Raw genomic sequence first — 12,520 nt, 5'->3', positions numbered from 1 at the left:
TTACCTCAGCCCCAGGTGAGTCTGTCCCTTTCCCCCTGGGCCGCCATCAACATCCCCCCGGGCAGAGGACGGGACCGTGCGCTGCAGTCTCACAGCCGCATGCAGGGATGGTCCGGGTGGATGGTGGTACTGTGGCCATGGGTCAGACATAGTCCAACGATGTGGAGCCAGGAGCTCATCGCAGGGCGGGTTGTCATCATCCTCCATGGCCTGCAATAGACACGCGTCCACCGGCAACTGTGTGAGCCCGGCCGTTGTGCCGCAGGTGGATCGGCAATGGGGGGGTGGTGTGCATGCGGGTGGGGTGGGTGGGGTTGGGGAGGGGGGTGTGGGTGGTCGGCTGTTGCCATGGTGTGCGGTCTGTGGCCATACTTCCCGATTCCCACGCCCATCTAGTCAGTAAAGCGGGCTGCTATCGGCCTGTCCCGTGCCCGCTGGGCCAGCCGGTAACGGTGGACAGCCACCCGCCTGTGTCTACCCCGTCTGCCCTGACCATTGCCCCCATCCCCCTCATCTGGGGAGGACTGCGCCTCTTCCTGCTGCTCCTCCACTCCGCCCTCCTCTGCCTGCGGCACACGCCCCTCTGCTGGGCTATATTGTGCAGGACGCAGCACACCACAATGATGCGGCCGACCCTATCTGACCGATACTGGAGGGCGCCCCCAGAGAGGTCCAGGCACCTGAAACGCATCTTCAGCACGCCAAAGCGCCTCTCTATCACTCCCCTTGTCGCTACATGGGCATCATTGTAGCGGTTCTCCGCCTCATTGCGTGGCCTCCGTACAGGCGTCATCAGCCATGATCGCAATGTGTAGCCCCTGTCGCCCAGCAACCAGCCCCTCAGCCGGGGATGGCGTCCCTCGTACATGCCGGTGAGGTATGACCGTGACAACACGTATGAGTCGTGTACACTGCCCGGGTAACGGGCGCAGACGTGCAGGATCATCATGCGGTGGTCGCAGACCACCTGTATGTTCATCGAATAGGTCCCCTTCCTATTAGTGAACACGGTCCTGTTATCTGCAGGTGGCCGCACGGCGACGTGCATCCCATCAATCGCGCCCTGGACCATGGGGAACCCGGCCACGGCAGAGAAGCCCACGGCCCGGGCATCTTGGCTGGCCCGGTCCACAGGGAAGCGGATGTAGCGGTGCGCCATGGCATATCGGACATCTGTCACTGCCCAGATGCACCGATGCACCGATGTCTGCGATATGCCGGACAGGTCCCCACTCGGTGCCTGGAATGACCCCGTTGCATAAAAGTTCAGGGCCACCGTAACCTTGACGGACACGGGGAGAGGGTGTCCCCCGCCAGTGCCACGCGGTGACAGGTGTGCCAGCAGGTGGCAGATGTGTGCCACGGTTTCCCGGCTCATCCGGAGTCTCCTCCTGCATTCCCGGTCCGTGAGGTCCTGGTATGACTGCCGGGGCCGGTACACACGGGGCGCCCTCAGGTGCCTCCGTTGCCGTGGGGCCGCGACGTCCTCCTCCCCCTCCTCGTCCTGTCGGTCAGGCCGCCTGCCCCTCTGCGGCAGCCTGCGCCGCCTCTCTGGCACGCACCTCCTCCTCATCCAGGGCAACGTAGACATTAGCAGCTGTCGACACAGCGGCCAACATCGCTGGCTGATCGGAAAACATGACGGCCTGGTTTGGGGGGGGGGGGGGGGGGGGGGAACGACGACATGTCATCATTGCCCATACCCCCTCCTCCCCCCAGCCAGGTGGCATGGACCGCATGGGTCCAACTGTTGGAGGCTGGCACCTGGCCAGGTGGACCAACTCACTTGCCCTTGCAGCCCCCCCTCCCCGGCACGGACCCCCCCATCCTCCTCCCCGGCACGGACCCCCCCCATCCTCCCTCCCCGGCACGGACCCCTACATCCTCCCTCCCCGGCTCAGACCCTGTCCCCCCATCCTCCCTCCGTGGCACGGATCCCCCCATCCTCCCTCCCCGGCACGGACCCCCCCATCCTCCCTCCCCGGCACGGACCCCGTCCCCCCAACCTCCCTCCCCAGCACGGACGCCCCCATCCTCCCTCCCCGGCACGGACCCCCCCAAAATCCCTCCCCGGCACGGACCCCCCCATCCTCCCTCCCCGGCACGGACCCCGTCCCCCCATCCTCCCTCCCCGGCACGGACCCCCCCATCCTCTCTCCCCGGCACGGACCCTGTCCCCACATCCCCCTCCCCGGCACGGACCCCCCCATCCTCCCTCCCCGGCACGGACCCCGCCCCCCCATCCTCCCTCCCCGGCACAGACCCCCCCATCCTCCCTCCCAGGCACAGACCCCCCCAAAATCCCTCCCCGGCACGGACCCCCCCATCCTCCCTCCCCGGCACGGACCCCGTCCCCCCATCCTCCCTCCCCGGCACGGACCCCCCCATCCTCCCTCCCCGGCACGGACCCCGTCCCCCATCCCCCTCCCCGGCACGGACACCCCCCTCCCCCGTCCCCCTCCCCGGCACGGACCCCCCCATCCACCCTCCCCGGCACGGACCCCGTCCCCCCATTCCCCTCCCCGGCACGGACACCCCCCTCCCCCGTCCCCCTACCCGGCACGGACCCCCCCATCCTCCCTCCCCGGCACAGACCCCGTCCCCCCATCCTCCCTCCCCGGCACGGACCCCCCCCCCCATCCTCCCTCCCCGGCACGGACCCCCCATCCTCCCTCCCCGGCACGGACCCCTCCCCCATCCTCCCTCCCCGGCACGGACCCCCCATCCTCCCTCCCCGGCACGGACCCCGTCCCCCCATCCCCCCATCCCCCTCCCCGGCACGCACCCCCCCATCCTCCCTCCCCGGCACGGACCCCGTCCCCCCATCCCCCTCCCCGGCACGGACACCTCCCTCCCCGTCCCCCTCCCCAGCATGGACCCCCCCATCCTCCCTCCCTGGCACGGACCCCGTCCCCCCATTCTCCCTCCCCGGCACGGACCCCCCCATCCTCCCTCCCCGGCACGGACCCCGTCCCCCCATCCCCCTCCCCGGCACGGACCCCCCCATCCTCCCTCCCCGGCACGCAACCCCCCTCCCGGCACTCCCCCGGAGCCCAGCCCACTCTAGCCAACCCCCGCCCTGCCGCACACACACACACAAAACCCTACACACACCTCTCCCCCACACATTCAGACTGCGGCCACGCCGTCGCCTGTCCAGCGGCCAACCCCCCAGGCCGTCACCCACCTCCACGCTGGTCGGCGTCAACCTTGAGCACTGGTTGACGCCGATTAAAAGGTGGTTTGATTTACGCTGACGTGACCCGTCATCACGTCGACGGGACTTCGGCCCATCCGGACGGGAGAATATCGGCAGGCCCAAAATCGATTGCCTTGCGCACACCCGTGCCATTCTCCGAGGTCTGCGGTGCCATTGACACCCCGCCGACTTTTCTCCCTTCGGAGACTTCGGCGGGCGGCGGGGGCGGAATTCACGGCGGCCAACGGCCATTCTCCGACCCGCTGGGGGGTCGGAGAATGACGCCCCAGAAGTGATTCAGGTTAGAATTCCTTTTCACTTCTAGACTTAACTATTCTAAAGTATTTCTGGCCAGTGTCCCACCTTCCATCCTCCATACACCTTATACTCAATCAGACACCTGCTTCCCATATTATAATAATAATAATCTTTATTGTCATAAGTAGGTTTACATTAAAACTGCAATGAAGTTACTGTGAAAATCCCCTAGTCGCCACATTCTGGCGCCTGTTCGGGTTCACAGAGGGGAAATTCAGACTGTCCAATTCACCTAACGAGCACGTCTTTCAGGACTTGTGGGAGGAAACCGGAGGACCCGGAGGAAACCCACGCAGACACAAGGAGAACGTGCAGACTCCGCACAGACAGTGACCCAAGCCGGGAATCGAACCTGGGACCCTGGTGCTGTGAAGCAACAGTGCACCAAGTTCTGTTCAGCCGTGATCCCTGTCCTCCCTGACTTACATTATCTCAATTTTTAAAATTCTCATCCCTGTTTTCAAATCCCTGCATGGCCTCGCCCATCCCTACCTCTGTGATCTCCTCCATCCCTACACACCATCCAGGATATCTGTGCTCCTCCCATTCAGGCCTGTTGTGCACCACTATTTTAATTGATCCCCCATTAGTGGTTGTGCCGTTGGTTGGCTGGGCCACAAGTTCTGGAATTTCCTCCCTAATCCTCTCCATCTTCCTCTCCGCCCATTTAAGATGCTCCTTAAAACCTATGGGCGGAATTTTCCAACGCTCCCTGCCGCTGGGATCGTCCAGACCAGCCGAAATTCGATGGACTTTTGGCAGGGCCGTCGAATCCCCCACGATGGGTCCCACCACAGGGGGGCCAGAAAATCCTGGCCTATCTCTTTGACTCAGCTTTTGATCACCTGCCCTAACTTCGCCTTTGCGTGGACTTGTGTCAAATTCTGTTTGTTGTCACTCCTGAGAAGTGCCTTTGTTGGTTGACTATGCTAATGGTGCTACATAAACACAAGTTGTTGTTGAGTGAAGAACACCATTGTCATGTGAGTTGTGAACCGCACTTTGCTAACCAGGAGACAGTTCGCCACTTGCGCGCTTATATACTCAGGGCTTTTTTCGCTGATCGCCATTATTCATGTTGGTGTGCAACTGGGATCATCTGCTTCACAGTAACATTAAAAAGAAGTTACAGTGTGTTTGTACGGTGACCAGGACATATTCAGACCTCCTGTCGAGTGCTATTTAAACTAGGTCTCACACGGCCCTGGCGTTTCCTGCACACAGGCGAGTGGTTAAGTGGTTCCGAGGTGGCCTATACAGGGAAGCCTGACACCACCTAGCTGATTAATGCACCAGATGGCCGACCAGTTTTGACTCTAGAGTTGTGCTGCCCCCACCACATCAATCCAAACCATTTCACAGCCCGGCCCCCAAAACCCACGGCACCTGGGCCTTACTTACCTGCTTTTGCTCCAATTCATTGCCTTTTTGATCAACATATACCGCGGGCTTTCAGGGCAAAAAGGCAACAGGATGAGCTCCACAATGCAGGGACCCCAGTCAGCCCCAAAAGCAACGGCCAACCTAAAAAAGGAGAAAGAGAAACGATAAAGACCTTCGCCTCTTTGTCGGTAATTCATTGTGCTGAAGGTGATTATAACCACGAGGGGATTACCTCGTTCATTGGCGAGAATGCTTCTCAGTCCAAATACCTGGGCGATCAGGATCCCGATGGTAATGAAGAGCTGGGGCATCACACCAATGGCTCCTCGGAGGTTCTTAGGTGAAAGTTCACCCAAGTACATGGGGACCACATTGGAGCAGAGACCTAGACGGAAGCGCAGGAACAATCATCGATTTGCACTAAGTGTAGTTTTAACAAGCTACCAAAGTTTGGCAGCAATCACATCGCTTTCCTGGTTTGTGGAGGAACACATTGACATCAGCAAATGCTCGGAGAATATCTGCAGCTGGATCTTTACAAATCCACTTTCCTTCTGGTAAAAGAGAACCTCGAAATGTGCAAATATCCACAGAATGGGTTAAGGCATTACGGCAGCTCACTTTGAAGTCCTTCAGCTGGGGAAACAGTTTGAATTCGGTGCTGAGGTCAACAATCCTTCAATGGCTTCAGCTGGCTTTTAAAAATTCACGGGGTGTGGGCATCGCTGCCCATCCCGAATTGCCCTTGAACTGAGTGGCATTTTTTGGTCATTCCAGGGGGCAGGTAAAAACCAACCACGTTGATGTGGGTCTGGAGTCACCTGTAGGCCAGACCAGGTAAGGGCGGCAGATTTCCTTCCCTAAAGGACATTGGTGAACCAGATGAATTTTACGACAATCGACAATGGTCATCATTAGACTTTTAATTCCAGAATTTTTAAAATTGCACTTTAATTCCACTGCCAGGGTGAGATTTGAACTCAGTTCCCAGGTTTGGCCTGGGTTTCTGATGCAGTGATGGTACCACCACCCCACCCCAGTGTGACTGCAGTGTGAATGTCTGTGGTGTCAGCAGAAATGGATCTCTCAAGGCAGGACTTCAGTGTGTGGGTGATGTTCGGACCTGGGTGGCTAGGGTCACAATTCAAGCTCTTCCTCACGTTTCCCTTGTGGAGCAAATGGCTACATCTTCCCTGACCCACCCTCAAGCCATTCGATGTTGTCCAGATTGGCTTTGGAAGGTCAGTTAGCAGATTGCATTTGGTGATGTTTACGGTCAACCAGCCACCAGAGTACAGAAAGCAGGTATGTTAACTGAAGGTAAATTAAGATTGTTTATATCGTGGAACCGACTTCACCAAATACTATTGAAATGCGTGCAGGAATGCTGTGTTCCCGATCTGACCAACACTTAGAAAATAAGTTGCTCTGCCTTGGACACTGCCTTGTTTTATCCTCAATGTTTACAGCATGACTTTGGAAAAGAGAAAGTGATCAATGAAATGCTAGTTCTATAAACGTGTCCCTTGTGCCAAACACCAATACCTCCCTCACTACCTGCCCCTGGATGCTAGTTATGGTGCAAGTAATTACCCAGCACTTGTGAGTTTAAATGCTGTGAAATTGAATTCCACAAAGCTTATCATTTGTGTCAGCTGCTGTATTGATGCAAAAAGCCAACTGGTTCACAAATACTCTGTGGGCAGTGGGTAGTGGTCACATATTCACACAGTGAGGATAGGGGGGTGGGGAGGGGAGAGACACATCCTCCAGTGTGTGTGGAGACCCATGTGATCCAGTGTGTGCATGGATAAACATGTGATCCAGTATGTGTGTGGAGACACATGAAATGAAAATCGCTTATTGTCACAAGTGGGCTTCAAATGAAGTTACTGTGAAAAGCCCCTAGTCGCCACATTCCGGCGCCTGTTCGGGGAGGCTGGTACGGGACATGCCATCCAGTATGTTGGGGGTGACACATATTCACCCAGTATAGCAAGGAAAGATGTTTTGCGTGATTGCTGAGCAGCACAGCATCAGAGATAAACTAAATTCTATACTTCAGTGATTCCCATCCCTTTTCCTGGTATGATCCCATGTTAATGTCTCAGACTACTTGTGATCCCAGGGTGGAAATTAGGGAGCTACCAGGGTTGTTGTGGGGGGGGGGGGGGGGGGGGGGGGGGTACTGTTAACTGTTGAGTGGGTTTTGGGAGGACGTTTAGCTCTTTGGGGGCTTGGGGGGGGGGGGGGGGCTGGTAGTGGTGGATATGAGCTTTAGTTCTTGACGGGGGGGGTTGTAGGAACAGGGATTGATCTTTGCGACTGGGGGGAGTTGATGAACCAAGGATTGGGGTGGGTTGATGAAAAGGCAGGTTTTATACAAAAAAACGAACACCACCTTTTTCTAGACTTTGTTTGAAGCAGCAATGGGGCCTCAGAGATCGACCCTCTAGATCACAACCACAAACAAAAAGAAACCCCCACAAGGATTTAAAGGAACCTCAGAGCTGCCAGAAACCAATCCAAGCTCCATTATCAACCAATTCCTGAGCTCACAACCGCAAAGTCTTGCCTTGTGACCCCGCTGGAGGGGTCAGGACCCCTATTTTGGCTGGCCCTGCTGTAGTTATACTGTTCAAATCTATGCTGACACATGTCACGCTTCGCGGAACTAACGTCACAAAATTACAGCCATGGCAAAACCTATTAAAATCTAATTGATCTCAAGCATGAAATATATTAGTGTGTTGTTGGACTGATTGAAAACAAACTAAACAAACTGCCTCAATGTGACATAGAACATACAGTGCAGAAGGAGGCCATTTGGCCCATCGAGTCTGCACCGACCCACTTAAGCTCTCACTTTCACCTTATCCCCGTAACCCAGTAACCCCTCCGAACCTTTTTGGACACTAAGGGCAATTGTATCATAGCCAATCCACCTCACCTGCACATCGTTGGGACCGTGGGAGGAAACCGGAGCACCACGGAGGAAACCCACGCAGACACGGGGAGAACGTGCAGACGCCGCACAGGCAGTGACCCAAGCCGGGAATCGCACCTGTGACCCTGGAGCTGTGAAGCCACAGTGCTAACCACTGTGCTACCATGCTGCCCACGTGAGAGTGACTGACCAAGGCCTTATTCCACTTTGGGTGACTTCACATACCTGCGCATATCCCAATAATGATTCTCGCCAAAATTATTATTTCGAAAGATCCCGATGCTTTGCTTGTTCCCATCAGTATTGCTGGCACAATGGAAAATATATTGTTCAACAACAAGGTGCCCTTTCTGAAGAATATTAGGAAAATAATTGTATTAAGATTTGAAGTGCTGCTGTGATGTGTAAACCACCGTAATCATGCCAAGTATAAAGTTCAAAAACATGCCATAGCTCAGCTTAATATTACTTCCCACTCGCGGTTGATAACCATTGACCTTCCTGGTGTAATGTCCCACAGTCATCGTACAGCCCCACCCCATCTCCCTCCATCCCATACAGATGAATGTCCATGTTCCCCTACCTTCCCGAGGAGCCCATCTTTGTGTCAAGAGACAGGCACACCCTCTATCCTACTAACTCCCTGAATCCGGTTTCACTCCCATATCACCTCCAGCAACCCTTCACCCATTATTGCAGGACCCTTACCCTCCAACCCTATCAGCTCCCACTGCTCCCTCTAACCCTCACCATCCCTTCTTATCACTAATTTCCTCAGTAAGTCCCTGAGGACTCATCAGTTGACATCACAGACCTCTCCCTCTGAACCCCATTCTACTCTTCCCCCCCCCCCTCACATTCCACTCATCCCCCACCCAGCCCACACTCCACCACGGCCCTGCCACCCACCCGCTCCAAAAGCCACCGTACCCATTCCACTACTCCTGCAGCATCTCTCTTTCCCCGACCACTACCCAACCTCCACCATCCCTCTCTAAACCGCCACGGGCTCTTCATTTCTCTCCTCCCTGCCTAATCCCCCACCCGCACAGGCCACCACCGCCCAATAGTCCCTCAGGCCCCCCCCCCCACCTGCAGCACGAAGGCCCAAGCGGCAGGTGCTCCCCCCTACCCCCAGTGCATGGGCTGTTCCAGGGCTCATGGCCACTGACGGCCTCTGTCTTCCGATCTCTGCCCCAGGCCTACTTCCCGGTGAGTCCCAACATGTCCACACCACCACGCTGGTGATCCGGACCGGCAGGATATCCTGTCAGCGACACATTGATAATCGGACATGGGGGGTGGGGGGGAATTCCGGTTGTGGCTTCATCTGCATCCCCGGCGGAAAACGTTTACTCAGCTCCCGGTGGATTGTTGTTTCCCCCCCCCCCCCCACCCCCACCCCTCCTCTTCTCCCCCCCTCCCCCAGGACTGCCAATAGATATGCCACTGTTGGGATTGGAATATCCCAGTCCAGGCGTTGGGAGCCTGGAGTCATTTCTTATCCCAAGGATAACAAAGTCATTAAAAGGATGTCATCTGTAATTTTCCCTCAGATCTGGAGTTTGATTCTTACTCTGGAACAATTACACAGAATAGCGCATCTTCCTCCAAAAAACATTTCCTGATACTTGACGGTTGATTAACTTCTCAAAACCGTCGTGATTATTTTGGAACTGTTAACCTGTTAACTGACACAATTGCATTAACTATCAGCGAAGTTAGGGTCATTTAATGGAATTCAAGCATAGAGCTGAATTCACTAATGCCCCCATGGTGCCAACAGAGAGGTGCTCTTGGACAGGGCACCGGTTAGATATTGGGTTCGACCACTTAACTTGCAACAGTGATGGGAAGTACCGCAAAGCTATGACATTGTTTAGGGCACACATGATAGGGACTGCTCTGGCTTTACTCATGTGATTCATGGTGCCTCCCGAAACTGTCTTGTAAACACTCTGGGACATCCCATACTCCACGTTTGATCTGCTGACCCTTTAGCTGCTTACCTGCCCAGTTTATTTACCAGCGGAGCGACCAAAAGCGACCCAAAAAACCCTCCGAGTGGATACATGGAGACGGTGAGAGACCACAATGCTGTTTGGAAGCTGCTGTCCATGTAGCTCCCATATCGATCAAAGTAAGACTGGTTGTAAAATTGCTGCATGTACTGTAAGGCATAAAACATTCGTCAAAGTACCAACAACATTCAGAACATTCAACTTTACAATTGGAGGGCTAACATGTCACTGTTAGTTACCCTGGGTTGCCATGGAAATGCCCCACTGAGGGATTTTGTTTTGGCTTGAAGAGGAATTGGAGGCTTCATTTTTATCAAGAAATGTCTGACAAACCATTCCCTGGGCTGGATTCTCTGATTTGAAGACTAAGTGTTGACGCTGGCGCAAAAGCTGCATCGATCCTCTGTCTGGTGGGGACGAGCAGGCACACAGTGTAAAGCCCCCGGCCTTAGCTGCGGATATGGCCAGAGAATAGCCGGGTTGGTTGCCGCGCATGCGCACGGCGGCGGCATGCAACGTGGCGCTGGACGCGTGTGGACCCGGCCTGCCAAATAAGCGAATGACTAGGGAAAGAGTAGGGCCAGTCAAGGACAGGGATGGGAAATTGTGTGTGGAGTCTGAAGAGATAGGCGAGATACTAAATGAATATTTTTCGTCAGTATTCACTCAGGAAAAAGATAATGTTGTGGAGGAGAATGCTGAGCCCCAGGCTAATAGAATAGATGGCATTGAGGCACGTAGGGAAGAGGTGTTGGCAATTCTGGACAGGCTGAAAATAGATAAGTCCCCGGGACCTGATGGGATTTATCCTAGGATTCTCTGGGAGGCCAGGGAAGAGATTGCTGGACCTTTGGCTTTGATTTTTATGTCATCATTGGCTACAGGAATAGTGCCAGAGGACTGGAGGACAGCAAATGTGGTCCCTTTGTTCAAAAAGGGGAGCAGAGACAACCCCGGCAACTATAGACCGGTGAGCCTCACGTCTGTAGTGGGTAAAGTCTTGGAGGGGATTATAAGAGACAAGATTTATAATCATCTAGATAGGAATAATATGATCAGGGATAGTCAGCATGGCTTTGTGAAGGGTAGGTCATGCCTCACAAACCTTATTGAGTTCTTTGAGAAGGTGACTGAACAGGTAGACGAGGGTAGAGCAGTTGATGTGGTGTATATGAATTTCAGCAAAGCGTTTGATAAGGTTCCCCACGGTAGGCTATTGCAAAAAATACGGAGGCTGGGGATTGAGGGTGATTTAGAGATGTGGATCAGAAATTGGCTAGCTGAAAGAAGACAGAGGGTGGTGGTTGATGGGAAATGTTCAGAATGGAGTACAGTCACAAGTGGAGTACCACAAGGATCTGTTCTGGGGCCGTTGCTGTTTGTCATTTTTATCAATGACCTAGAGGAAGGCGCAGAAGGGTGGGTGAGTAAATTTGCAGACGATACTAAAGTCGGTGGTGTTGTCGATAGTGTGGAAGGATGTAGCAGGTTACAGAGGGATATAGATAAGCTGCAGAGCTGGGCTGAGAGGTGGCAAATGGAGTTTAATGTAGAGAAGTGTGAGGTGATTCACTTTGGAAGGAATAACAGGAATGCGGAATATTTGGCTAATGGTAAAGTTCTTGAAAGTGTGGATGAGCAGAGGGATCTAGGTGTCCATGTACATAGATCCCTGAAAGTTGCCACCCAGGTTGATAGGGTTGTGAAGAAGGCCTATGGAGTGTTGGCCTTTATTGGTAGAGGGATTGAGTTCCGGAGTCGGGAGGTCATGTTGCAGCTGTACAGAACTCTGGTACGGCCGCATTTGGAGTATTGCGTACAGTTCTGGTCACCGCATTATAGGAAGGACGTGGAGGCTTTGGAACGGGTGCAGAGGAGATTTACCAGGATGTTGCCTGGTATGGAGGGAAAATCTTATGAGGAAAGGCTGATGGACTTGAGGTTGTTTTCGTTGGAGAGAAGAAGGTTAAGAGGAGACTTAATAGAGGCATACAAAATGATCAGGGGGTTGGATAGGGTGGACAGTGAGAGCCTTCTCCCGCGGATGGATATGGCTGGCACGAGGGGACATAACTTTAAACTGAGGGGTAATAGATATAGGACAGAGGTCAGAGGTAGGTTCTTTACGCAAAGAGTAGTGAGGCCGTGGAATGCCCTACCTGCTACAGTAGTGAACTCGCCAACATTGAGGGCATTTAAAAGTTTATTGGATAAACATATGGATGATAATGGCATAGTGTAGGTTAGATGGCTTTTGTTTCGGTGCAACATCGTGGGCCGAAGGGCCTGTACTGCGCTGTATTGTTCTATGTTCTATGTTCTATAATGCCCTCCTTTGGCCAGGTTCGCCACCCCCCCGGGCCACCCCCACCAGTGCCCCCAGCACCAGCCAAAGCCCCTCCTGCCCACAGAACGGCCCCCCCCCCACACAAACTCAGTCCGCAGCCGCCATGCCGGGTTCACGAAAATAAATAGCACACACGCCCCACGCTGTCGGGAACTCAGCCCATCGAGGGCGAAGGATCAGGGGAGGGCCTCAGGTCACGTCCTGTTATGGAGGGGGCGGAGCATCATAAAAGCGGCACCGCCCCCGATTTCGCCGCAAACAGGGATTCTCCGGCCAATTGCCGAACGTGATTTCGGTGTCGGAGA

At 54.6% G+C, this 12,520-nt stretch overlaps 1 protein-coding gene across 1 annotated transcript in view; it reads right to left on the bottom strand.

Moving 5' to 3' along the window:
• slc2a5 (solute carrier family 2 member 5) overlaps positions 1-12,520 on the bottom strand; it is a 57,991-nt gene that overhangs the window by 21,923 nt on the left and 23,548 nt on the right. Inside the window, 5 exon segments of the mRNA XM_072477925.1 lie at positions 4,942-5,003; positions 5,006-5,041; positions 5,133-5,285; positions 8,073-8,197; positions 9,857-10,017. Coding sequence (XP_072334026.1) covers positions 4,942-5,003; positions 5,006-5,041; positions 5,133-5,285; positions 8,073-8,197; positions 9,857-10,017 — 537 coding nt within the window.

The sequence above is a fragment of the Scyliorhinus torazame genome, chromosome 16, assembly GCF_047496885.1.
Source record: "Scyliorhinus torazame isolate Kashiwa2021f chromosome 16, sScyTor2.1, whole genome shotgun sequence".
Taxonomy (NCBI): Eukaryota; Metazoa; Chordata; class Chondrichthyes; order Carcharhiniformes; family Scyliorhinidae; genus Scyliorhinus; species Scyliorhinus torazame.
Note: the sequence above shows the minus strand (reverse complement) of the source record. Positions and strands in the feature narration are given on the sequence as shown.